At 51.3% G+C, this 27,166-nt stretch overlaps 1 protein-coding gene across 4 annotated transcripts; it reads right to left on the reverse strand.

Moving 5' to 3' along the window:
• Positions 1–1,816: 1,816 nt before the first annotated feature.
• PRXL2A (peroxiredoxin like 2A) lies at positions 1,817–22,135 on the reverse strand. 4 transcript variants are annotated; one of them, XM_048218993.2, is made up of 7 exons: positions 21,969–22,135; positions 19,285–19,386; positions 11,675–11,837; positions 9,507–9,598; positions 6,370–6,510; positions 5,559–5,723; positions 1,817–2,567 (listed from the first exon to the last, which is right to left on the reverse strand). In XM_048218993.2, exons 3-7 carry the CDS (start codon positions 11,817–11,819, stop codon positions 2,454–2,456), a joined length of 657 nt encoding a protein of 218 aa, XP_048074950.1. In that variant the 5' UTR covers positions 11,820–11,837; positions 19,285–19,386; positions 21,969–22,135; the 3' UTR covers positions 1,817–2,453. The 4 variants fall into 4 exon arrangements, with proteins under 4 accessions (XP_048074950.1, XP_026360351.1, XP_026360352.1 ...); XM_026504566.2 differs by lacking the exons at positions 19,285–19,386; positions 21,969–22,135 and adding an exon at positions 16,529–16,634 and having other exon boundaries at positions 11,675–11,854; XM_026504567.4 differs by lacking the exons at positions 19,285–19,386; positions 21,969–22,135 and adding an exon at positions 16,529–16,633.
• Between the last annotated feature and the right edge of the window lie 5,031 nt (positions 22,136–27,166).

Here is a 27,166-nt window from a genome sequence, read left to right on the forward strand (position 1 = left end):
GAACGCCAAGACCCTCAGGAACTTGCAGGAAATGGCCCCGGCCGAGTCTGAGAACTGTAAAACTTTGAGCGCAAACAATTTTGTCCCGTCCTCCCCCCCCCCCCCCCCCGACTAGGAGACTTGAACAAACGCTAGCATAGTTTCTAGCAGCTCAAGACTGTTTCTCTGGGACAACCCAGCACCCCATGTGTCCCTGCCTGGGAAAACTCAAGGCTGCCAAAAGAACTTACCCTTTGTTTCAGCCAAACACCTGACCACAGCCCTCTGACCTCCCTTTTCTTAGAGCATTTACTTAAAAAAAATTAACAATTGTAAACCCTTTCTCTGTCCCTTTGAGATGTTTGTGCATCTCCTGAAACCCAGGAGTGTCTGTCCCAAGGACCTGAGAGTCATCCCTCTGAAGCATAACCATCAAGACAGATAGGGCTCCATCTCCCGGTCTCTGTGGGAGGGGAGAAGCCTAGCTTAATAAGCGAGCCGGTCGGCAGACAGGCTCATCACCTTGACCGATCCCCACCACCCCCTTTTGGTGATTTTCCACTTCTCTGACTCTGCTCAAGGCCTGGCTTACCTCCCGCCCTCCTCTTCCATCACCCTTTAAAATTCCAGTTAGCTCCGCACAGGGCCCAGTCGAGCTCAGTCCCATATGGAGGCCTCTCCCCTACTGCAGTGGTCACCGAATAAATCTCTTTCCTGCCTTTAACGAGCGTCCGGCTTTTCTTCGTCTCCATTTTAACAAGATTCTTAGGCATCTGCAAGTACATTAAAGTTGGAGGAGCGCTGTTTTATATTCATCATTCCCTCAAATGACATCTAATAAACAGCCCTAAATGGTAGACAGGAATTATGATGCCCATTTGACTAGTGAAGGAGCTGAAGGCTGGAGCTCCGCTCAGTCACACGGTTAACCCGGGCACTGGAACCCACTTCACGACTCAGTCACAATACCAGGCTAATGGGAGAGAAGAGCGCGCTGCACACGAGGGCCCAGCAGGGAAATGGGGGGGGGGGAGTACGGCCTGTCTTCACGCACCCTCCCCGCCATGTCCTTGCGGGCTCTACTCTTCTGTAGTTGCAAGAGAACCGTTCTGGAAGCAAGCGTCGTCCAGGCACTGGGGAATTCTGATCCGAGTTCTCCTACCTGTGGCTGCAGTCCCCGGGAACGCAGCTCCTGGGGCCCGAGTCACTATCCCGACCCTGCTCAAGGACTGGAGAGGGTTGTTCAAAGCCCGCAGAAGCCTAGCCCTTCGCAGGCCTGTGCGCGCACGGCACGGCCCCCGCGTGGAGTCAGAGCCGCGTAGTCGTGCACCCGCGGCCCTGCGCTCGTTGCCGATGCTCTTCGGCTTCTAGCCCCAGCTCTGACGGTCCCCATTCTTGCTCTCCTGGATACACACGGCCTCCTCTCCTCCTGGCCCTCTGCTCCCTGGTCCCTTCTCACTGGACTCCCATTCCCAGGGCAGTGCCCCCCCCTTCGGGCTTTGGCTGATCTCATACTTAACACATATGCTAAAAATTCAAATATAACAAATTAATGAATTAAATTATATTTCATCTTCTCTGTCCCTTCTCCTCATTCACCTCAAATCAGGCTGACAGACTACCGGTAGGAAAGCAGCTTCCGATTTTAAATGCCCGTCATTCCCCTAGGGCAGACAGCAAAATCACTCACACAAATGACGGGATGAAGGTGCACATCTCTCAGAGTGCGAGCGCTAGAGGAGCTCTCCCCCACCACTACCCCCACCGCGTACGCGTGGGGAACACTGACTTTTCACGCGCAACGTCTTCGGCGCCAATGATTTAAATTCAACCATCATTATGGTAAATATTTTTATTGTTAGTTTTATCAGAAAAACTTGTATTATAGGCAATTTCTGATAATTTTATTAGAGCCAGAGATGATCACTTCTTCTAGAAAATCAAACCTCTGAGGTTAGAATGGAAGACGATGAAAAAATAGATTTCATTTGATAATTTACTTTTAGTAAGCCATCTGGAACCCGCCAATTCCTTTGCGTTTTACCTTAGCATTGTACTAATAGGTCATTAATAGAGAACACACAAGCCCCAAACCTTCATATCCTGACTCTTCAAGTCAATCATCAACTTTTCTTAGATTTTTGAAGACATGAAAGTGAAAGCCATTTCCAGTAACGGCACTCACACCACGTACGCTGTAAGGGGGTGCAGCAGTCAAGGCTAAGCCTCATATTTTCCAGGTTTTAGCTGAAATTACCCTCACTGGTTTCTTAGATTCTTATCAGTCTTGTCTGGGGGCTATTTTGCCTTATTGGGCCTAAAGAGAGCATGGTATTAAAATACATTAATGATCTCTACTGACAATATGGCATGAGTGGGCTTCTAACTCTCTGGGGACATGAGCGGAGACACAACACGTCCCAGGACACCGGCGAGTGCCCCCAGTTATCCCTGAGCGGGGCAGTTTCACACAATCACTTTGTCTCTGCGGCCGAAGTCTGGGGTTGGATCTTCCTAGCGGCTTCCAGAACAGAAACTGGGTTCACTTTGTCTCCAAATTCTTTTTCCCGATGCTCGAGAAGAATGCCCTAAAAGGAAACGAGAGGGAACATCAGTCCGCACTCTGAGTCACTCATTCATGGGACACTGAGCGGCAGCTTGGGCAGCAGGGGCCAGAGATCCGGGTCAGGCCTGGCTCCGCTCCTGACGGGTTCAGTTTGGGTGGCCAAGCGGGGTCAGGGAAGGTTACGTCACAACGGGTGGGCCGGACCCGCAGCACCGTGGGAGCGGGAAGTCAGGAGTGACATCTGTGTGGGGCGATATGATGGGGTGGTCAGGCAAGGCTTCACAGACAGTAAAGCAGGAAGGCGGCCGCATGCCTACAGGTGGAGGTAAAAGAACACCCCAGGCAGAGAGAGCCGACACAGGTCGAGCTTCCCGAGAAGAGCTGCAGGGTGTGCAAGTGGAGCTCCGAGGGCAGACTCCCGCCATCGGAAAAGGGAGACACGCCCTCTCTTGACCTTAGTTTTCCTAAGAAAACGGAGGCCACTCCTGATACTGTGAAGCAAAATGCTCTAAGACAGAGGATATGCCAAAGCATCGGAAAGCAGTAAAACACATGAAATAGCGCGTGTGAGATCAGTATCAAGGAATCCTCTGAAAGAGTCTTTGCCCCAGGACATCAGGGAACTCATCTTAACAGAACAAATAAATAAACAAACATCTGTAAATATATTTGCTGTACCATTATTTATAAAGACTTTAAAAAACCCAAAACGTCCCACCACACGGAGGTGACTACAGGGAAGCAGATGAGGAAACTATCTCCATGTCTAACGAAGCAGTATGCGGCCATGAAAGATACTGAGGAAGAATATATGATGACGTAGGAGATGTTCATGATACGCTGTTAAATGAAAAAAAGAATATCTAGTAAGATATCATTTTCTAAACAAAACAAAACAAAAGGCTTCTCGGCTCAGCGTGGTTCTAATGGGTTGTGCGCGGTGGCTGAGCTCACAGGATGGCCCTCCTCACCTGCTGCTGCTTTCTCAAATCTTCTATGTTGAAAACACATTACTTCTTTAAAGAAACTGTGCTTTTTTAAAATTCTTTTTTAAGATTTTATTTATTTGTTTGAGACAGAGAGAGAACATGAGCAGGGGGAGGAGCAGAGGGAGAGGGAGAAACAGACTCCTGGCTGAGCACAGAGCCAGACGTGGATCCCAGGACCCTGGGATCATGACCTGAGCCGAAGGCAGATGCTCAACCGAGCCACCCAGGCGCCCTAAAGTAAGCGTGCTTTGAAGATTATTATTACAAAGGAAATCCCCACTGAGTGGCAGCTGGCTCAGGGGGACTGCAAAAACTCTGCTCTCAAGAAACCCAGAGGCTCAGCCAGCCCAGTCCACGTTCCACCAGAAAGGAAGAGGGCCGTGCGCCAGGGAGCATGGACAAAGACCAATGACACACCTAAAAACACTAGGAATGTGCCAGCCCGGCTTGGGGAGCCTGTGAGCACCAGGTGAGTCACTGGCAGGCAAGAGAAGGCTGCCAGGTGAGCTAGGCCCTGCCCTGGAGGCTGAGGGAAGGCAGAGGCAGGAGAAGGAAGGAACCCCAGGGCGCCTGAGCCAGGAGAGGCTGAGTGGTTGATCCTGTTGGGAACTGGCCTGCCCAAGTGCAAGGGCATCTGGAAGGGGTCTTTGGGAACCACCGCTGAGGAGCGGCTCTGGGCAGGGGAAGGGCGGGGTCTCTGGAGCAGGGCGTGCCTGCGTTCCTGATTTCCATTTCCATTGTACCACTCAGCAGCTGTTTATCTCTTGGCAGAATTACTTCATATCATTCATAATTCATTTCCTTACATGTAGAAGGGACTAAAACTCCCTAACATCCCAGACTGGTTGTGAGGACGCTAGGAGATGGTGTACATGAGGACTCGGAACAAGGCAGGCACTCGCGGGCAGCCATGATCACTACGACATTTTGATGTATTTGCCAGAAAGGAAGCAAATAGGTTTGCATTCTATCAGACACCAATCCATGCTAGAGTGTAATACAGACAAGCGACAGCAGTTACCAAGGTTTCAAAGGAAGAGATTAGAGGTAGAGCTTCAAACTGAAAGATTTCTATTCCTACTAGCTTTTATTCTTCCCAGACTGAGAAAAGTATGCAATTATTAAGATTAGCGGTGAGGTCCACCAAGGCAAACAATACCATCTTTTTACAGAGGCGGCCAAGCGTTAATGCGATCCCTGAAGTTGGCAGAGACAGGACTAGAGGTCGGGCCACCAGTCTCGACGTCCTCCTGTCGGGCCCTTGAAACTGCATCCGCTTCACCCTCCCCCTGCTCTGCGTCCACCTGGCGTCTGCTGGCGCTGCGTTCCAGCACAGGGGAGCCCCCCCAGCTCGAGGCTGCCCGCAGTCTGACATGGAGCAGCCACCCACCTGCCTCCTGGGCCCACAGGGTCCCTGTGCTCACTCTGGAGCCTCAGAGGCAGGGCCCGGAGCAGCCTGTCTGCAGAGAAGTCTGTTGCCTCTCTGGGGCGGCACCCCACAGAAACCCCACAGAAACGTGCTGTCTCCCCCCATATCTCCTTGATACTCCCCCTAATCAGGCCTGTTTTTCTTCCTTCTCTCCTCTTCCTTTTCTCTACTGTCCATCCCTGATGACCTGGGAAAACTGCAGGGGAGTTCTTGACAGAATAGAAATGCTTTTGTTCAAGCACGGAAGACAGAACTTGACATCAGGAGACCCAGATGCAGGCCCCAGGAGTGCCACTGACGAGCTGCGCTCTTGCGTGCGCTCACCCACACCTCTCAGTTCCAAGTCACTGGCCTGCGGAATGCCCAAACCATCTCAGGACATTACTGTGATGAGTGAGGAGACTCGAGTGTGAGGTGGCCTGTGAGCAGATGCGTGATAAACGGTCAATTCTCCACCTTCCCCTTCCTCACGTTCCCTGGCTTTCTGGAAGGAAGGCTGCAAGACTCCAAGTAGGGAAGGTCACCCCCCACATTGGGACCTTGTGCCCACAGACACACACACCCACAGATCCATATGTGAACATGAGGAATTTACCTGCTTTCCTGATCCCACCACAAAAACTCCCCCAAGGATGAAGCCTTCGCCTTCCAGGTTTCCAGAAAAGCCTCCATTCCGGGCCCGGAAGAAGTTGTACCAAACACCCAGACGGACAAATCCCATAAACATCATCTTCCGCCTTTGGGGACCGTAGAACTTTTTCTGCAGGAACAAGAAAGACAGAGCCCCTTTGAGCAGCCTGTATGCCTGCCTTCCCCCGGGAGAAAAGGTTCCCAACAGGGCATTCGTTCTCAAAGACCCAAAGCCTGCTTCCTGTCCTCCCCCCAACCTAACCCCCACACAGCTCCCATTCAGGAGCACTCTCAACTGCCCCGGGGAAAGAGAACCCTGCCAGGCCAGCTTCTGACCTCAGGGCAGGCCCACGCTTAGGACACAGATATGCAGCTTTCCACTCTGCCTCTGGCCCCTTGCTAGAGACACACAGGGCTCTTGTGCCCAGTAGGGTGCTAACAGTCTGACATCCGCACAGGTGAGAGTAGAGGGGAAAGGAATATGGCTGCAGTGAAGTAAGGGCCAGGGGCTCGTGCTGGACCCCGCCTGCATGGTGTGAGAACCCAGTGGGGCTTCAGCAATTTCCCAGGCTCCTGTGCCCAGGTCACAGTTCAGGAAGGGTGAGAGGACACCTGTCAAGTGTCCCATCACGCTCTGCCCAGAGGGGAGCCAAAATTCAGGGCAGCCGAAAGGGAGGGCAGCCTCCAGCTCCAGGTCAGACATACCCTGGGTCATCGAACTCTCCACACCCGAGCACAACCCCCACCAGTCTGTGTCCACGGGCTCACAGATGCACCTTTTCATCCAGGAAGATTTCTCCTTTGAAATAAGGCTGGAAGTCCTGCACTTCGGTCCTGATTTGTTCCTTCACCACCGCATACAGGGGGACTCCCAGCTCGTCCAGCTTGGGCTTCAGGGAGGACAGGTCCGCAGCCTCCTGCAGGAGACAGGGAACGTCAGGGGCACAAACTCCTGTGGTTCTGCAGCTGGCCAATTGCCTGCTGCCCTGCAGGCCCAGAGAGGGGCTGGCACTGAGTACAGAACAGAAGCAATGAGATGCCCGGAACAATGAAGGCCTGTGTAGCCCAGCAGAAGCCTGGCCCCGCTGGGCCCGAGGCCTCCTCAGTCCAGGCTTCTTGTTCTCTCCAGGGTGGGAAGGAGAGGCAAGGCGCCTCTTATGGATGTCCTAACCATGGCCTGGGGAGCATCAGGTAACTGCGAGACTACCCCCAAACACGGCCCTCCATGTGTAGCCACGATGCCCCTCTCCCACCTCATCGCCTCTCCCCTGCACTCAACCAAACCAGCTCACCCCAGGAGACAAACTCCATTGGGGCCAGGCAAATAGCTGCCCCAGCGCCCTTGCTCAGTTGGCTCCCCACCCCAAAACAACCTCCCTTTTTCTCCCGCTCAAATCCCACCCTCCAGAAAGGGGTCCCTGTTTTGAAAGTTCTCCCTGGCTCATCCAGCCTGGAGTAAAGCCCCAATTCTCTGTGCATATCCAATCTTTCTGCTTGGAGACTTTTTCAGAACCGGGTCTGTGTGTGACCACCAAGGTGAGCACGGTCACTTAAGTTCCCAGGTGTGAAATGCCGTGTCTTCCATTTCTTGTATCCCTCCATGCCCAACACATGGCTGGATACATGGAAGGTACTAGATGCCGGGTGGAAAGATTTGAAGGTGAAGGTGTAGAGTGGGGAGAATGCAGCTGAACTGATAAATACAGACATCCTTGACCCTCACGAACTACATGCTGGATAAAGAAAGGAAACTACACGTGTCTTGGTAAAGCTTTGCTGTTCAGAGCAAATTCTTCACTTCTGGTGTCGGAATTAAAGAAACAGCAGCCCACCCGCCTCCAATACAAATATGTTGCTGTATGGTAGAAACTACATTTAATTTTTTGTTTATTTTCTAGAACACACACAAAAAGGACAGCTAACGAAGCAGAATCCATTGCGATGCACTCATCAAGAGCTTCAGGGAGCGGCCGACTTGGCCCTACAACACAGAGGACTACAGGTCTGCTGCGGCCACAGACCACCTATGTGTGAGATGAAACGATTTCCTCCCTTTTCCTGGGCTCTGTACTGCCCAAAGCCATGAAGTGGGAACTCAGTCCTACACCTCTGGTCTGGGCCACTAAAAGAACACAGACTGCCGTCCAACACACGTTTTTCACAAAATGCTCTGCCAAGCAGAGAGCAGGGCACAGGCAAGCAGGGTGTATTTAGGGAAGGCAGCTGCTCTTGGGATCTTGCAGGTTTAACTGGCCTTGGGAAATCCGGTCACAACAGGCTTCCATGTTGATATCTGAAGGCATCACAGACGTTGAACCAAAAGCCCTGAGTTTTTAGGCTTCGCTTCCCATGGTAGGTAGAAATACCCTCTCGGGATATCCACATGCTAACCCCAGGAAGCTGTGAACACGCTTTGCTACAGGGCCAGGGGGAATCAAGGCAGCAGGTGGTTGCTAACCCGCTGATCTTAAAGGAGATAATCCTGCATCATCTGGGTGGCCCCAATCCCAGGGGTCCTTCCCGTGACATGGTGACGCACTGTGAGAAAGACTGGACCCGCCCACACTGGCTGTAAGAGTGGAGCAAGGGGCCATGAGCCAAGGAAGGCAGACGGCCGCTAGCAGCGAAGAAGAAAGGAAATCACTCCCCTCCTGCAGCCTCCAGAAGGAATGCAGCCCTGCTGACACCTTGATTTTAGCCCAATGAGACCAATTTCAGAATTTTGACCCCTAGAAGTGCAAGCTCATAAATCCGTGTTGTTGAGAGCCACCCAGTCTGTGATTATTTGTAACAGCAGCAACAGGAAAGTACTACACCTCCCCACAGCAGTGTGACTTTGTCACCACCGCTGTCCCTCTGCCTCTTCCACTGTATTTTCCAGGGATATGTGGGGGAGACAACAGGCATTGAAGTACCCTGAATGTGAGCACATTCTCTGTCGGCCCAGCCACACAAGGAGAGAGAGCTCAAGGCTGAAAGGAATGCCCCGGGCTCAGGAAGGACAATGAGAGGACGAAGGACGACCATGTGGACAGGGCCCACGCCACCATGTGAGAAGCAGTGCTGTCTCGTTCCCAGTTCTCCCTCAGGCAAGGCAGATCTCAGAATCTAGGTCTTCTGCCACTGACTGTGTGACCAGGACAGGTCACCGAAGCCCTCTTCACCTATCTGTAAAGTGACAAGGCTGGACCCTGCTTTCTCTTGAAGCTTCCTCACTTACGGAACAGGTGAGCATGGCCTCCCTTTGAGGGGCCAACCTGGGAGACCACCCGGTCAGCGAGCCCCAAACTTCACCAAGCTCGTGCCAACTGCACCCACACCACTGGCATCACTGAGACCCCACTGAGCCGCGCAGGCCGAGAGCACACAGTGAGGCAGCCGAGGAGCACATGCAGATCTGTGGCTCTCAGCAGTCCCCCAGGCACTCCAGGTGGGCTCCCCAAGAAGAGGGAGACAGGAGACAGGTAGGTCCACTCCACAAGTATGACCTTGTGCTCCCCACCCCCCACCCTGTGTGTGCGGCACCCCAGGTGAGGGCTGCCCGTGGCTCTACCGGTAACCACCCAGACGCTGCATTTCGATAAGCAGGTGCCTGTGTCGTGCACCAGGAATACGGAATTCAACCTGGTCGCCACCCCTGATTAAATCGGGAAGATGGCCCTGGACACAGACGGTCCCTGAGAGCGCAAGGGCCTGTGAGCGCCAAATGAGAGTCAAGTATGTTTGCTAACCCCAGGATATGGTGAGTTGTTAAATGAATACACACAGGGAAAAAATCAAAAGAAATACCTAGAGCAAATAACAGTGCTGATCGAAGGTCAAAGTGGGCCTACAGGCCCTTGGTCCTGGCTGCAAACACGTTGGCCCCGCTTGCTGGACTCCTTTTCTCTGAACAGATCCTTGATGTACTCACCTCTCGGCAGAGGAAACAGCCGGGCCTGCGCACAGCCATAATCACAGCTCCATTCTTTTCCCAGAGCTCCTTTGCTTTGAAAGTCCTTGGTTCTGGGGAGAAAAGACAAATTAGTATTCTCTCCTCCCAGCCCAGCCCGGCCCCAACCATGGAGGCAGTCCATAAACGGCACTGGCCTAGCAGACGACTTGGAAACAGCAAACAGGAAACACAGACAGAAACTAATCATCCTTCAGAGGGAAATCAATATAGTGTAAAGACCCCGCTGTTTACCCAAAAGGGCCCCCCCCCCTCAAAATCTATTGGCAAAATTGAACATCCCAAACTGGAACATTTCTGGAAAAATGGCAAATTCCTGTGCTGGTACCAGTGGACACTGTAATGATTCTTTAGGGCAGATACATGGCCAAAACCTGAAAGAGATCTTGCACTTTGATCAAAACAAAACAAAACAAAACAAAACCTCTAATTTAAAAGAAAAATGTATTCAACGAGAATAAGTCAACAGAAATTTTTATGAAAAAAAACTTTTTAAAAATTTTATTTTTAAGTAATCTCTACACCCAGCACAGGGCTTGAACTCACAACCCCAAGATCAAGAGTCATACCCTCCACCAACTGAGCCAGTCAGGTGTCCCAAACTGATTTTTTTTTTTTTTAAGTAGGCTCCACGGCCAGCATGGAGCCCAACAAGGGCTTGAACTCACAACCCTGAAATCAAGACCTGAGCTGAGATCAAGAGTCAAATGCTTAGCCGACTGAGCCACCCTAGGTGCCCCCCTACAGAAAAAAAAAAATTTAACCTAAATATGTTAACCGCACAATTATTCACAGGAGAGGGCAGAAGATGCCCAGCCAGGAAATGGCTCAAGGCAGTACGGTTCTGCGGCTCAAGCCGGCTGTGGTCCGACAGGGCCTGCAGCTAGTAGGGTGGCCTCGGGCACACGCCGGCTCCTCCCCAGACCTCGTCTCCTCGCTCGTAAGTGTAAGCACCCAGCAGCTCCAGGGCCTGCAGCTAGTAGGGTGGCCTCGGGCACACGCCGGCTCCTCCCCAGACCTCGGTCTCCTCGCTCATAAGTGTAAGCACCCAGCAGCTCCACTGCGGCTACGGGGGCATCTAAAGATGGGTAGAAAAGTGCCCGCCGCAGTGTCTGGGAACACAGTTAGCGAGGGCTCAGCAAGTAGCAACTCTCACTGTCTTAGCATTTCTCAGAGGAATCCGCGCCCCTGTGGCATGTTATACGGAGAAAAAGGAGCAGGCTGGGGTCTGTAATCGAAAGATGGGAAAACCCCGGGCTGAACACAGCCAAACAGGGCTCTCTCCACAGGACTTCCTAGTCCTCCACGAAGACCTATGCCTAAGTCTGTAGTCACAGTGCCTGCCTGCCCCCGACAAGCTTCCTCACTTACGGAACCTGTGAGCATGGCCTCCCTTTGAGGGGCCAACCTGGAGACCACCCAGTCAGCGAGCCCCAAACTTCACCAAGCTCGTGCCAACTGCACCCACACCACTGGCATCACTGAGACCCCACTGAGCCGCGCAGGCCGAGAGCACACAGTGAGGCAGCCGAGGAGCACGTGCAGATCTGTGGCTCTCAGCAGTCCCCAGGCGCTCCAGGTGGGCTCCCCAAGAAGAGGGAGACAGGTAGGTCCACTCTACAAGTGTGACCCTGCGCTCCCCACCCCCCGCCCTGTGTGTGCGGCACCCCAGGTGAGGGCTGCCCACGGCTGTACTGGTAACCACCCAGACGCTGCATTTCGATAAGCAAGTGCCTGTGTTGTGCACCGGGAACATGGAATGGGTACACAGTGGTTCTCAAATGCATTTGACCCAGGAGCTCTTTTCTGTAAAGGCCCAGGAGACAAGAGCAGAAAGTGAAAAATGCTTTTGACAAGAAGAAGCTAAAATGTAAAACATGGTGTCCAATAAGATCACAACTACATACTATGTACACATGGAAAGGAACGTGCAAAAATAATAGTGAGTGCTGTGTCAGGGTAATGGGCTTATCAGTAATTTAAAAAGTGTTATTATATTTTTCCTAATGTTGTTACAGTGGCTTTCCAATTAAGAAAAAGAGAGACAGCCCTTTTATAAGGAAAAAAATGAATAAGTCTGCATCCCAGCACCTTGGAAAAGTACTGAGGCCGGTGGGGTCACTGCTTACCCTTCTCCAGGGTTTTCAGGTCTATGTCCTCCAGATACTCCAGCGTCGCTTTCTGGGACTTGGACAGAAACACGTCTGTGTTGGCCAGGAGCAGGGCCAAGGCAGCTGCCCCCAGGGCCCCCGCACCAATGGACCACATCCCCATGGTGAAGAAACTCGGATCCTGGAGGAAAGACATTTCTGGAGATTGAGAGGAAGGAAGAAGATGTTACTGCTCCCACTTTGAGACAGCTGGAATCTGGTCTCCATGCAAGCCTCTGGCTGGGCAGCCAACCAGGAGGCCAGAGGCAGGGGAGGGGAGCAGCGGCGTCAGAGTAGCAGCGGCGTCAGAGACGGGAGTGGAGGACAGGACCGGACGAGGGCCGCTGAGCACCTGCTGCCACAAGAGCTTGGGGAAATAACAGACACGCGGAGGTTCCCGCCCCAGGGAGCTCACTCATGGGTCAGGAGCGAGAACAGAGAAGTGACAGCCCTCTGAGACGCCTCTCTTGCCATTCTTCTCCCGTGCCCAAAGCCGCGGCCTCCCAGCTCTGTGGTGTGTCCATGCTGGGCCCCCTGGAGGCAGCCTCCTACCCCTTCCCCTCCCTGTCAGCGGCTGCTTCTCCTTCATAGTCTGGGGGTCTCTGCTATCACCTCCCTGGGGTGGGGCAGCCTTCTCTTCTTTGATCAAAAAATACTCAGAACACCAATCGCACTGTTTTGTTACCTTCTCCTTCTTCCTCTTCAGTCTGTGAATCCCTCAGAAACAGAGACCATAGCATTCATGCAGCGCCCAGCAGGGCCTCACCCACGGTGGGCAGGCAATCTCAGTACTTTCTCTCAACTGAGAACAGCTTTATATTTCATTCATTATACCAACAAAACAGGCTCCGAGTGAAAATAAAACCAAAATCAAAAAAGAAGCAATACAGAAAACCGGAGTCGATGAGAGAGTAAACATCTCCTCAAGATCTAGCAGCTACTGAACGGCACAGTCAAACAGAGGTGGCCACTGGTAAACACCAGCGTCTAATCCAACGTTCTGCCCTGCTCGACTCGCACCGCACAGGTGTCTGCGGAATGAAGGGAGTGGATTGAGAGAGCACGCATTATGTAAGAAAAGAGCACGGTGCTGGGTGTGTGTCTGCCTCAGAGGTGCTGGCAAAAGAGGTCTGCGTGGGTCACGGGGCTCTGCAATGGCAATGGAGCCCCACGCAGGTCCTGCAGAATCCAGCCTTGTTCCCAGCTCATTCCTGGGGGCCTCCCTAAGGCTTCCTCCAGTTAGGTCCCCGGGACTGCAGCAGGTACCCCACCCAGCCTTCCTTCTCCTGACAACTACTTAAAATACTTCTGTTCCCATGGCCCTCTGGCCATCCTACGGTCTTATACTGGGGGGCCTCCCTCCCTAAGAACCAGCATGACTCTGTGCAGAGATCACCAGATACAGACCCAGGGCATATGTGTGTGGCCCACCTAACCGAAGACTTCTGTCTCCCCTCCAGCACTTGGCTGGAGAGGGGATTTCTCCAAACGATTAAGCAAAAACCCAGAAAGCCACATGCCACTGCCAGAGGATGGGCTTTGAGGGACCCACAGCCGTAAGGTGGGGTTGGGAGTAATGTGGTGGTAAGGACTTTGGGAAGAAAGCGTAGGCCAGGCTTGTGGTTAGGCCAGCGTGAAAAGTTCAGATTTGAGTTAAGAAAAGGGGTCTTCCAGACAGGGGGGTGGGAAGGAGGAATGACCAAATGAAAAGAGCATTGCAGAAAGAGGAATCTGGCATCTGCTAGTAAGGAAGGGGGAAAGGAAGGGGAGGCCAGGTGTGTGTGTGGTGGGGGAGGGGTGCTGCTGGGGCACCTCTGACGGGAGGGCCTGGAGCTGGGAGAGAGGAGTTTCTTACAGCTCCACTTCTCACTGCGGCCTCCTGGCCTGGCAGCACAGGCATCACACCGAAGTGAAGATCTCAAGCCTCATCTCAGGACTATTGGAATCATCAGCTGCATTTGAATCAGACCAGGCAGGCAGTTCACATGCACACGGAAGTCTGAGAAGCACTGCCTCAGAGCAGAACCCAGGATTTTGTGCTCGGTTAGCCATAAGCCTCAGAATAAAGTCCAGTAACGCGGGCAGCCTGGCCTGGGAGAGCTGCGCCCTCCAGCTTCCCTTCTCTCAGCTCACTGTGGGGGGCAGCCGGGCTCGCGGTGAACCCATCTCCATGCTGCTTCCTGGAATGTGCTACCCCATCTGTTCTGTTCTTCGCGACTTGGACACCTCCTCAAGAAGGCTTCCCGGCTGCTCTGCCTACCGTCACTCCCACTCCCAAGAGACGCTTCGTACGCACGACACTTCCCGTGTGCTCCACGCAAGATGTGGACCTATCTACCTTTGACTCTGTTCCCTTTGACTCTGTCCCTCAGTTCATCTCTGAATTGCCATGCCCAGCACGGTGCCTGCTTGGCACACAGTGAGCTCTCCAAAATTGTGCACGCAAGTGAATTCAATAGATTTGAATGATGAGGATGATGACTCATGGAGAACCCAAGTTCTTGGGCCAAGAAGGAAAGAACCTTCCAGCCCACGGGCCGGCTTCCAGTTCCTTTATGAGGCAAAGTTACACATTACTCAATTATAATTCACAGAACAATTAAGGGCATTCACAGAACAACCACAGCTCTCACCTGTGTGCTATAAACAGAAGATTCCCCAGAGCCTGGAACAATTTCTGCACCTCAACACATACCCCAAACACCCCTGGATTTCTGACATGTGTGTATGATTCAGGAGAATATGGCGTGGTCTCTGATCACAGGTCTGATAACATTTCTGCGGCAGCACACAAAAACCAGCTTACGTCTACCCTACAAAAGGACTCGCTTCAACTCCTTGAACACCTGGACGTATTGCAGGAAGCCCAGAGAGCCTTACACTCAGCTCCACACTCTCCTAACACAACACGGCCGCTCTTAGAGACCGACAGGCTCCATCTTCACACCAACGGCCAGTTAGCCTGTTTGCTCACGACTGCAAGGGGAACAGGACTCAATCAGACTCAACATTTATTTCCAATCATTTATTCAGCACTGGCCTGTTCAATAAATGGCGATTTGGGAGGACATACAACTAAGTGAAACCCCATCCTCAAGGACACACAGGCCTAGCACACAGATAACAGAAATTTGAGTGGAAAGGGGAGGCATCTTGGGCCAGGTATGAACATGAAGCTAGGGGGATGAGAGCCAGCTCCATCTGATCTGAGAAGCCACAGAAGCGCCCAGAAGGAAGTGGCTGTGGGGCTGGCGTGGGACTCAGAGGGCAGAGTGGAAGGGCTAGGCCCTGCCTGGGCCGAATAAGCCTGGGAAAGCCTGGCTGGGGGCGGATGTCAGGGCTCAAGGCACTGGGAGAATGCAAACTTCTATGTCCCAAAGGCCCCCCACCCCCCTATCTCAAGTTCAAGAGCCAGAATACAAGATACGGGTGTTGTGTACCACCCCACGCCCACCTCAAGCTGTGACCCAGAAAGTGTGAGCAGAGAATCACCCCTTTGAGAAGCGTGGACCTTGCTCTCAGGCCCAGCAGCACTAAGATGGGAGAGCAGTATTAGCTCCAGAGATGAGTCAGGCCTCTCCGTGAACAGACGCCAGGGGGCCTCCAGCAGCTGGCTCTTCTGCTGGGGTTAGCGGTGAAAATTCACCCCTAAAAACACCTAGAGAATGTGCAGGTCCAGCCCCGCAGCCAAGCCTCCCTGAGCTACAAAGCATTCCCATCCTGGCACGTCTTGGAGCATGTATCACAGCAACTCCCTGCATAGTGAGAGTGACTCGGGCTCCTGGATCACAGCTATTCCCAGGACAAAGGGGGGGAGGGGAGGGGGACCCTACTCTCTCAACAGAACAAAGCATTTTCACACGGGCCTCTAAGGCTAACAGGAGAGACAGGGAAGCCAGTAAACCAGCATTTATTTAGTGTCACTTGACGCTCAGGGCCTAATTTCATTCACCCAACAGTCTTTGATGCAGATAATACTCTTACAGTGACAACACTGAATTCGGAGAAGTTCAGGACCTTCTCCAGTGTCACAGAGCCCACAGGCAGCAGTACTATAACCTGGACCCAGATCACTAGGCTAAAGCTGCAGTCCTTCTACCATCATACCTAGCCTCCCCACACATTCATTTGTAGGTTTCTGGGGGTCAAGGGGTATGATCCCCCTTTGTCTCAAGGAGCATTAAAAATAGATTGACTTGTTTTTTCAGTCATCAAATACAGCCAAACCATTAAAGGAAATTTACCATATGACCGATGTCCTCTCTCTGTCCTCCCCTTTCTATCCTCATCCGTTAAGGAAAAGGTCAGTTTCTCAGAGGTAACAGCAAGGTCTTTCACAGAAGTCCGCCCCCACCTCGCACAGCTACAGTCCTCGGTTCTCGCTGTGTGACTTATCGGGTCTCATCCTCTCCCACGGAAGAAGGTGAAGCATGCTTAGAGCACAGACCGACAACAGCTGTGGCCGCTCAGAGTGGCAGCTCTGGTGAGGAGAGAGCGTGCTGGTGGGGTGGGGGACAAGACCCAGCTGGGCTCCCTAGGCGAAGCTGGGGTCATCCCCTCTCCCAGCCTCATTTTCCTCCACTCCAAAATCATGGGGCTGGACAAGGTGAATGTAAAAGCTCCTTAAAGCACCCCAGTGCCATCATGCGGGTCTGTCAAAAGCAGCTCACTTTGGAATCTGCACATTCTTGGGTCCCCATCAGAACCCTCCCCCCTCCATTTCAGATTCCAGAGTGTTTCTTCTTCCCTGAAGCCCAGAGCGCCACAAGCCACTCCCCACCCCGTCCCTGATCCCCAACCTCCGTAGTTCAAACCTGGGAGCAGGGCACTCACCATTCACAGCGGCCACACTCCCGCTTCTGCTGACAAAGAGGCCGACCCAGCAGGAGCAGGCGGGAATCAGGCTGCAGGGGAGGGCTGGAGGCGGGGCTCTGGAGTCCCGCCTATGGCCCCAAGCTCACTCTCTCACACGATGGGCAGGACCAGGCCACCCAGAAACCCTGGGGCTCCTTCAGCTGTTAATACTCAATCTCCAGAAAACATCAAAATGGAGAGCTGCCAAGGCCCCCAGCCCTTCAAATAGCTGAACAAAGTTTGAGTCATTTGCAGTCATGCAGATTGTAACATTTATCAAGCGCCAACAGACCTTCCCTGCTATGCGGTGCTGACGAATGAAGCAAAGGCCTTAACACCACCCACGTGTCACACTGAGATCAAAGAGAGATGTCCCTTTCTCTATGGCTCCTTCTGCAGCCTGCTCCTTGCCCCATTCATCACCCCACACCCAAGAAGTCAGCGAGCACCACTGAGGCCCCTTACTTGCTATCTGTTTTTACCCCCTTTGCCTTCCCTTCTGGTTCTTCCACTCACCCCACCCCTTCCTGGGCGACCTCACCTACTTCCAGCCCTTCACTCCACCCCTTGGTATTGACGTCCAGGTTCCGATTGCTGTTCCTGACTCAAAGTTTGCACCTAGAGGTTCTGGAGGTCATCTCTGTGGCACCATGTCCAACACTGACCTCCACTTAGCATCAGTGTTTCTTCTGGAGTTCCCCAGCCAACACAGGCATCTGGCCGACTGCTCGAGCCAGAAGCTGAGAGTCGCAGCCCACTCCTTCTCCCCTGTTGCCCGCCTCTAATCAGTCAGGAGGTTCGGTCCATCCTGTGAAACGTGTTTGCCCCCTGTTCTAACCTCAGCCTCACTGCGCCGTCCAGAACAGGCTTGGCCAGAGCCAGGTCCTCTCCAGCTTTCTCTCCAGGCTGCAGCCAGAGTAACGGGAGAACACCCCAACCTGCCCGCATCCTTGCCTGCTCCTGGGCTCTCCAAAGTCCTCAGCATGGCCGACAGGGCCCATCCCAGAGGAGCTGCAGGCTGCCATTCCGGCCATGCCACACGCAAGGACCGTAACATGTCTTGTTAGGCCTCCAGACTGTTGCTGTGCTGTTTCCTTTGCCCGGGATGCCCCACCCCGCCATGTAAACGACATAAAGGCCCGGACAAATAACCCTCTGTCTCCCAAGTGTGTCTTCCTGGAAGCCCCAACTATCAACTGTTCCCACACCTCTGATGATAGAGAGCGTGCAGGTGTGTGGAGACGTACACATACCTTTGCCACCGCACAAGCAAACGGACCGAGTATTTCAGTTACTGGCGTGTCTGTGTGCACACTATGGTAGAGCGGCTGCTGTCTTATTCATTCCTCCTTCCCCAGCACTTAACACAAATCCTGCTCATCAATAGGCCATCAATGTCCAACGAAATTACCTGAATATAATTTAAACTCCATGTTGAAACTAATTTGGAGGCACCCAATTTCAGCTCAGTACCAGAGAGTTATTTTGGACAGGGCTGGCTTGACCTTGAATCAAACACTCAAGCCTGGGGTTTAGGTGACCTTGGGTTGGGTCCTAGCTCCACTGCTCAACGGCAAGGCAATCTGACATAAGCTATGAAGACATTCTGTACCGACAGAGGAAGGAACTAGCAAATCTCAGGCTGTCCCATTTCTGACATCCACAGACTGTAAAGTACCGCCTGGCCGCAAGTGCAGGGTTCCGACGTCCAGAAAGTCATGGGGGCACCCGCGGCCAGCGCTCTCCTGCGGGATGTGCACACGCTCATTCCCGGTTTCCCCAGGCCCAATTCCTGCCTGTTCAAGGAGCTGCCTCTGGGCAGGAACTGATAAAGTCTTCATAAAACAAAGTATCAGCACTGGGTGGGATAATTCATGCCTGAAACAAGTAGAGACAACATCGTAGTCTCTACACAGAGGGTACACCTGCCCAGCCCAGCCCCACCCAGGGAAGCCTCCCTCCCCAGAATGAGCTGGCTTGAGACAGGCCGAAAGGAAGAGAGGGGTGCTGAGGAAGGCAAAGGAAATGAAGAATGCACATGGGCCTCCTTGCCTCCAGCCGTCAGTGAAGGAGGCTGGAAGGCACGTTTCATCTTCCTTCTTTGCTCTCCTGTTCCCTCTCCTTCCCTCAGAGCTCTGGTCAGCCCCTCCTTCACTGAGTAAATGAGGAAACCAAGGCCCAGAGAAGGGGCTAGCTAGTCCAAGGTCACATCGGGGTAGGGCTGGTCAGCGGCTGTGCTGGGACTCAGGTCTGGGTCTCCCAACCCCCAATCCATGGCTATTTATCCTGCACTGGACATTCCTGCAGAAGCTGGAATGGTGGGGGTGGGGGATCAGGGTTCAGGAAGGCCAGGGGTGGGGGGTGGTTCCTGAAGTCTTCTCACAAGCCTGAAGAAGGCTAAAAGCAAAACTGCTCCTGAACAGGGCCTGGGAAATCTGTGGCTAGAGAGGGTACCAGTCTTTCCCAGGCCCAGAGCTTTGCAAGCAGCTTACAACGCAAAAGCAAATGTTTTTCTAAGGGTCACATTGCCCATTCTCAGCTGGGAGGCCATTCTGCACCTCTCCTGCCCACAGTAACAAGGTCCTGTCAATCCTGGATGATAAAAGGACAGGCTTAAAAATGCCAGGGCATGGGCACCCGAGGGCCCATGAGCAGTAGGGGATACGTTCCCACCCTTGTCATCAAGGACAACAGACCTAGCCAGTTAACCTAGCTGTGAGCTCTCACCTACTTGCCTCAGTCTCCAACTTCCTGTTCTGCGCCTTAGGGTGACCGTCTGCCCAGCTCTGGCCCAGCCGTCCTCTCAGATGGCAGAGGTAGGAAGTTCTGAACAGATGCTGAAAGCAGAACAAGAGGACATAATCAAGCTACTGGGAAACTCGGAGACAAAGACAAATCCTCTGATCTGGGATTGAAGCTACAGAGCCCCCATCCCCACCCCCACCGCATACACGGCCATTCTGCCCCTTGCTTGCACCTGCCTCCTGACTGGGCTCAGAACACCAGCTCTGTCAGGTTATATGGGTGTGGATGGGAGGGCAAGGGCGATACTACAAAGACCCTGGGCTTTGGGATAAAAATCCTGGGTTTCCACTCTTTGAGAGGTCACCTTTTCCTTATCTCCTTCCCAAAAAGGGAACTTTGAGGGGTTGTCTGGATATATATAAGAATATATAAGAGCAACATACAACACAATAAAATACTGCAGAATACTTTTATTTTTTGAGTACTGCATAATTTTAAGGCATGATCCTTCCCTACTTTACGGGACTCAGATTCACTCATTCTTTGAGGGCAGGTCATTTGAAGAACATAAAACACTGAACAAGTTCTCCAGCTGTACCACCCCCACTGCGTTACTACAGGCCTGCCTCGTGGGTATGACTCTGGGTCTGGAGGGAACCCTGGCTGGTCTCAGGCCCCTCTGGCCTAGCTGTCCACTCTACAATGCATCCTCCACGCAGTGCCTGTCACCACCGCCTTCCACCCTAACAGCACCAGGGAAGGCAAAGGGCACTGTTCAGTTGAAACCTCCCTGTGCCAAAGGCCACTGAGCTCAGAGGTGAGGCTGGTTCCCCAGCCTCTAGACAGTTGTTGCCACACAAGCCTCAGGAGAGGGAGACTTGGGAGTCTCTCAGCTCAACATTTCACAGAGGCAAGCATTTGGCTGGCAGGAGAGCTGCCTTATTTCTGAGATACGGACAGAGCCTGGGGTTTCAAGCCCCAGAATTCTAGTCCTCATCAAATTTTCTGAGAACCAATTAAGTGACACAAGCTGATATGACAATCATCAGAAATGTCTTCTGTACCCCTAGGGAACAATGCATTAGATCTCAACCAATGGCATGCCCTTTTAAAGGAGGGGGATGTGGGAAGAGCCACACCAAGAATAACTAAAATCTACATCAAATTCCTACAGGTCGTAGAACCTGGACAAGGCACTATTTTTGCAACAAAACAATGTGAATGATTCCAGAATTACCTTCTACAGAGTTGTAACAATCAAAAGATTAAATGTACAGATGGCGTAGGGCACGTGGGTGGTGCAGACAGTTAAGCCACCAACCCTTGGTTTCAGCTCAGGCCCTCATCTCAGGGTCGTGGGATAGCCCTGTGTGGGGTTCCCGGCAGAGTCTGCTTGGACCTTCTCTCCCTCTGCCCCTCCCCCTTCAAAAAAATAAGTAAATCTTTTTAAAAAATGTACAGATGGTGCTTTGTAAGCTACCTTACAAAGAGTGACATAAATATGAGGTATAATGCTTACTCATTTCTAGATTAGTCAATAATTGCCCCTAAAATGTAGTTCGTACACAAAATGGAGGGTTTCTGATGACTGGGTATGTTCCAAGGAGTCGAGGTTTGCATTCTGAATCCCAGTTCTTGGGCTACAGGGCGGGGCCAGAATAGGAACATCCAAGCAGTTTCTTGGACAATGCTTTTTAAAATAAATTCTAAGTGATTCTTTTTTTTTTTTAATCATCTACCAAATTCAAAGGAAAATACATTGAAATAAAAAAAAAAACAAACACTAACTTGAAGTCTAAGTAATTGAGCTGCAGAAACAGCATGGTCTGGAAGGAAAAAAGGCCGAGAGTCAGCTGAATCTGAACCCCAGTCCAGCTTCTGGACTCCCTGGGTGTGCTCCCTCCCCAGAGCCCTTGTCAGGCCGGGCCTTAACCATTTTTTCTCCCTCTCCTTCACCTCTCCACCCATGCAACAACCTCGAGCCCGACTGGTCAGATCGGTGCCTTGTTCGTCTTCTCGCTCCCAGACTTCAGCACAGGGATTTAAATATACACTTGGACTCTTTCCAGTTGTCAGGCGTGTGTAACGTTGAGGGGAAGGAGGGAGCAGGTGCCTGAGATTCCGAGGAAACCGTGGCCCCATAAAACACGCGGCCCTATGGAAGCACAGAGCCTATGCGAGTGCAGAGCCGTGGAGCCAGGTCCCTCAACCTCTGTGGGTTCACCTGCGGCTGTGCCGCCCGCTACCCCCGGGCAGCTCCCGGGCCCGCCCCAGGCTCGGCCCGGCGGAAAGGGCGCGCCGGGACAGAGTCCTTTTCTCAGTTCTCTGTCCCAACAATTCAGGCAGGCCGGTGTCATCCGCCTCACTCAAAGCCCGGGGACTGGGAAGGAGAAGGGGAAGGGGAACGGGGGATGGTTCTCCGCCAGTCAGATAGATCGGCGCCGCCCCTGGTCTTCGGACCTCCAACGCCGGGTTCTCCCGCAGACCGCGGCGCGCCGGGCTGGGACGGACTCCGTCCGCCGCGGCGGTGGGGAGGGCTGCCTGGGGCCTGGCAGGTGCTGCAGCACCCCGCCGACTCGGAGGGAGCTTCCAGCCGGCTCTAAAGCCGCCGGAGGGGCCACCCGCGCGCCGCGGACCGGGCCTCGCTCACCCGGCCCTGCCTCAGTTTCCTCACCTGCGCCGCGGCGGAACCCACCCCCGCGGACGTCACGTGCGCGCGTGCAGCTAGCACCGCTTGCCCCCGCCCGCCTGCTCCGGGGCTGAACGCCTGGAGGCTAAGGGGCCAGGCCCTCCCCCGCCCCAGGGGTCCGAGGGGTGGTCCCCGCGCCTGCGCTCCTTGGCGCCTGCGCCGCCGTGCCTCTCCCACGTGACCGGCCCCGCTCCTCCCGTAGGAGCTCGGACTCCACCGCCCCCTCTCCCCCGGCAGGGCCCCGCCCCCTGTGGGAGGAGCCCCAGCTCTGAGGCCGTCCCACTTGTTCGGCGCTGCGCTGCGGAGGCCAGCTTACCTTAGATCCTCGGGCAGCTCCATCCATGTGCCGTTCCTCGTTCTCACAGCGCTAGCTTAGTTCAGTCCGTCCCGAGTGGTGACCCTAGACCCCTGACTCATTCGTTAGGGGCACTGCCGGGAGCAAAAGGAGACTCTGGACTGCCTTAGTTGGCTCTGAAAACACCTGCCCTGTAGCCGTGGGCAGAAAACACACCTTTCAGCTTAGCGATTTTTTGATTTTTTTATGGACTTTTTTTTTTCTTTTTGGCATAGGGATGAGGAATCTTTACGACCGACGCATTCCGATGACTGTTCTTTCAGGCTTTAGGGGCAAATTCAGAATTGCTAGCCGCTGACCCCATCTCACATTCTCTTTTACCCCCAAATCCTAGCCATTCGGCAGAGGATAGTGCCTGGTGGCCTGGAGCATCGGCTCCTGGGATGTTGCCAGACTTCTCTTGGAGTCTGAGTAACATGGTCTGGTTACACTTACTCATCTATCCATTGATTCTTTTACTCCTCATATATTAAGGGTCCACACTGTTTTATGAAAGTAGGCGGTTGGGAGAACACCTTTTCTGAGACAGGAAGAACTGACTCACCATAGAACACTTAAAATATCACTAGGACAATGGGGTGATCAGTCACAGTGTTGAACGGTGTAACAGAGCAGGGCTGACATGCCTACTTGTCAGGGATGGCCATCTGCCTGCAATGCCTTCCCCCCACTTCACCTGGGAACCACCTCCTGGTGTACAAAGTCCAAAGGCTTCCCTGATTTACCTCCCTGACCTCCCATTCAGTCTCCAGGTTCTTTGTAAGTTTATGGACCTAAAGGATCTATTCAGGAGGTCTCTCCTTGACCCAGACTGTGAGTTCTTTTGTTCATCTATGGGACCCCAGAGTCTGGCCCAGGGCCAGCACCAGGACATACTTGGGAAGTGTTATAAAAAGAGGGTGTTTCTAGATTGAGGCTGAGAAGGATCAGTTTAGGTGAGCACGCAGACTTCTTGCAGGAGTAGGTAGGTATTTGATTTGAAGGCCCAGAAATATTTGGTATAATTTGGTACAAAGTAGATATGGTCATAAGAAGGCAATTTACCCCCAGAAGAACTTTCTCACTCTTGCCTCATTCCTCCTCACTCTATGAGGGGAAGGGGAAGAAGGTTCATTTTCTCCATCCTGAAATAGGATGTTTGGTCAACAGTGAGGAAGGTTGCAAGGAAGAAGGGCCACTCAGAACAAAACAGGAAGCTATTTCCTTTGGGTATGGGTCCCCAGAGACTGACCATTAATGGCAGAACCATTCAGGGGTCAGCAGTAGCAAAATTCCGAGGTGAGAAGCTCCCTGAGGTTTCAGCTGAGATATAATTACCAAATGCAAAAGCCGTGATTATATTTACACTTCTGTAGCATTCCAAAGCTCTGAACTTCAAAAGCCAGGCTAGATCTGATAGCTAATTAACACGCTCCTCACACTCCTGATTTGTCCAAGAAGGTACAGGCTGAACTCATTAAAAAGCAGTCATCAGACCAGAAGAATAAGTTATGGGCAAGTAGGCACACGAAAGAAAACTTACAAAGCTCAAGGATTAAAAACAAAAACACCAATCTGCCAAGTTTTAGAGAAAAGTAATTCTAGCATTGTAAAGACCGTAAAATAACCTAGATTTGAATTTAAAGGAATGGACATTCAGATTGACTGGCTTCGTGACAACTTCTGTAACTTCGGTATGTGATCCTTTTGACAGGGGCTAGGAAAGTGTTTTGTCCTTCACAAACCCCATAGCGCAGGCAGAAAGCATTGCTAGCAGGAGGCAGATGTGGGTAAAGACTTGTGATTCTTACAGCATCGCAGCTACTTCCAGATTCAGCTAGCTTCGTCTGCTCACTCAGCAGTGATCCATGCCAGCAGTATAACACAATTTTTTAAGCTGATGGGTCCTGCAGTATGTCTGGGCTCAGTGAGAACAGTTTATGAAGCAGCTAGCATTAAAGTGAAAATAAAGTAAAAATGGGTGCTTGACTTCATCGACTTCATGAGGCCCAGATTCTCATTTTGTGGATACATGAAAGTCTCATCAAGATCTAGAAATGTATGAACCACAACAATGTGCACACATCAGCTGCAAATACCTTTTTACTTGCCAATAGCCCTGATTCCTACTCTTCCTAATTTTTAAAAAGTATATAAAGATGCCCTACTTCCACAGTGTGCCTCACACCCAAGCCTTTAGGGTCTTCTATGGGGAGTCCTCAGTAGACATAACCAATGGCTTACCAGGTGAATCAGTGACTGGGGGCTGGATGGTGGGATCACTGTGTCCCCAGGTTGGGGAAGTAAGGCTGTCTTGAGTGTCCCCACTCATCATCATTTGCTCTATTTCTTTGACATTTACTGAGCTTTCATTTGGATAGGCAACTTTGATTTGCAGGAAACAGAAAACCCAACTCAAAATATCTTGAAGTGAACCATAATGTCACCAATGATCTAGATTCTTCTACTTCTCTGCTTTATGTTATCCGTCTGTTGGTTTCATGTTAGGGATGGTTCCTCTTGTGGTCATCAGATGGCTTTCAAGATCCAGTAAGGGGAGGGGCAGTTAGACCCAGAAAGGAACAAAGCCCAGAGCCTCATTCTGATTGGCCAGTCGCTGTGGCTGGGGTACTGCCGCAACCTGATTGGTCTAATCTGGGTGAGTTTCCATCTCATGCATCACTGCATGCACGCTTAACAGGGAAAGTAGAAGTGAAATAAAGGTGTTAAGGTGTTCCAAAGCAGTCTCACAGGCAAAGTCTAACTCTTATCTATATTTTTGGACTCAGAGCCACTGATGTTGGGATTTGTCACACAGTATTATCCTTTGGCTGTTAGGAACACTGGTGATGGAACATTTCTTAACGAGTGCTCCGCTATTGTCTTCTGCTCAAAGTTGGCAAGAAGTTTTGATAAATAGATGTTTGACATCTTAATGATAGTCTTTAAAAACACATGAATTGATGACACTATCTCTCATTGCTTTGGAATTTATTTTATCTAGTTCAAGAGATTTGGTAATTTTCCCATTGCATTACAATCCTTTCGCATACATCTTAGTAGCAAAACATAATAGATTTTATTTGTGTGGGGGGTTGGGGTTGGGGGTGGGATAGCTTTCTTTCTTAGTTTTATAAACCTCTTGATTGTTGCTTTGCAAGAAAATAGAAAAATGAAGTCACTTCTCTGATGACAAATTTCCTTTACTATTATCAAACTTATGTTCCACTGCTGTCTGTATGAATTTCTTCATCCACAGTAACTTTTTCATTTGAGTGCCAAATCATAATGTAATCTTTTGGAAGATTTTTATACAGCAATTAAACTTAACTCATGGAGCATAAACAATGCACACTTGTAACTGAATGCAACTTCACTAATACAGAATTCAGATTTTATAAGGAAACATAAATGTCTGAGAGGAGTTATGAAAGATACATGAAAGAATAATGAGGCAAAATCTGCCTTAGCGAATATCAAAATATACCATAAAGTCATTGTAATTCAAATGAATATGGCTATTGTCTAAAAACTCTGCTTTATCTGTAGTTTCTCAGTCATGGTATGAATTTACTTCTCCCCCCGCCCTTTTTTTTGTGTGTGGCTTGAATTTAGAAATTGGTAGAGCCAGAGAGTAACAGTGGAATTTACGGTAAGGAGACTGAGGTTGGTCACATGGGCAACCAATCAGGTTCACATGATTGAGTCTCAACGAAAACCGTGGACACCAAGGCCTGGGTGAGCTTCTCCAGTTGCCAATGCTCTGTGTGCGTTTGTCACACGTCACTGCTGGAAAAGTAACACTGGGGGCGCCTGGGTGGCTCAGTTGTTAAGTGTCTGCCTTCAGCTCAGGTCATGATCCCAGGGTCTGGGATCGAGCCCAGTATAAGGCACCCTGCTTGGCAGGGAGCCTGCTTCTCCCTTTCCCACTGCCCCTGCTTGTGTTCCCTCTCTCACTGTCTCTCTCTCTCTGTCAAATAAATAAAATCTTTTTTAAAAAAAAGAAAAAAAAAAGAGAAAAGAAAAGTAACACTGTTCATGACTCCACAGAGGACAGCTGGAAGCTCTGAGTTTGCTACTTTCTTTTCTTTTTTTTTTTTTTAAGATTTTATTTATTTATTTGACAGAAAGAGAGACAGCCAGCGAGAGAGGGAACACAAGCAGGGGGAGTGGGAGAGGAAGAAGCAGGCTCCCAGCGGAGGAGCCTGATGCGGGGCTCGCTCCCAGAACGCCGGGATCACGCCCTGACCCGAAGGCAGACGCTTACCGACTGAGCCACCCAGGCGCCCCTGAGTTTGCTACTTTCTTAAACTCTGCTCTCTAAGTCTCTTTCTTAGGCTAATTTTGATCTGTATCCTTTCCCTATGAAAAAAACTATAACCGGGAACATAACAGCTTCCAGTGAATTCATGAGTTTCTCTAGTGAATTGCCAACCCCAAGTGTGGTCTCGGGGTCTCTGAACTTGCAGTCGGGGTCAGAAGTCAGGGAAGTTTATGGATCATGCTCCCTCAAACTCACCGACCTTGATACGTTTGAGGGCATCTGGGTTATGCTAGCATGGTAAAACAAGTTAAGAACTTTTCTACTGATTCAGCTTATTAAATTCTATTTTTCTGAAGAAATACTCATTGTAACTAAGTTTTAAGATATATTTATTTCAAGTTGTTCCCTACTAATTTTCTGAAAGCTCTGCTTTATATAGTTATATCCCATTTCTCAATCCATGTCTCAATTTCCTTGTCACTTTTTTTCCTTGAATTAAAAAATTACCTTCAGTTTTAGTAAAATATAAATTTTTATTAAGCTATGGTTGAGGTAAACCCATTTTAAGTGTTCAATTTAAAGAGT

Source organism: Ursus arctos, unplaced genomic scaffold (assembly GCF_023065955.2).
Source record: "Ursus arctos isolate Adak ecotype North America unplaced genomic scaffold, UrsArc2.0 scaffold_7, whole genome shotgun sequence".
Classification (NCBI taxonomy): Eukaryota; Metazoa; Chordata; class Mammalia; order Carnivora; family Ursidae; genus Ursus; species Ursus arctos.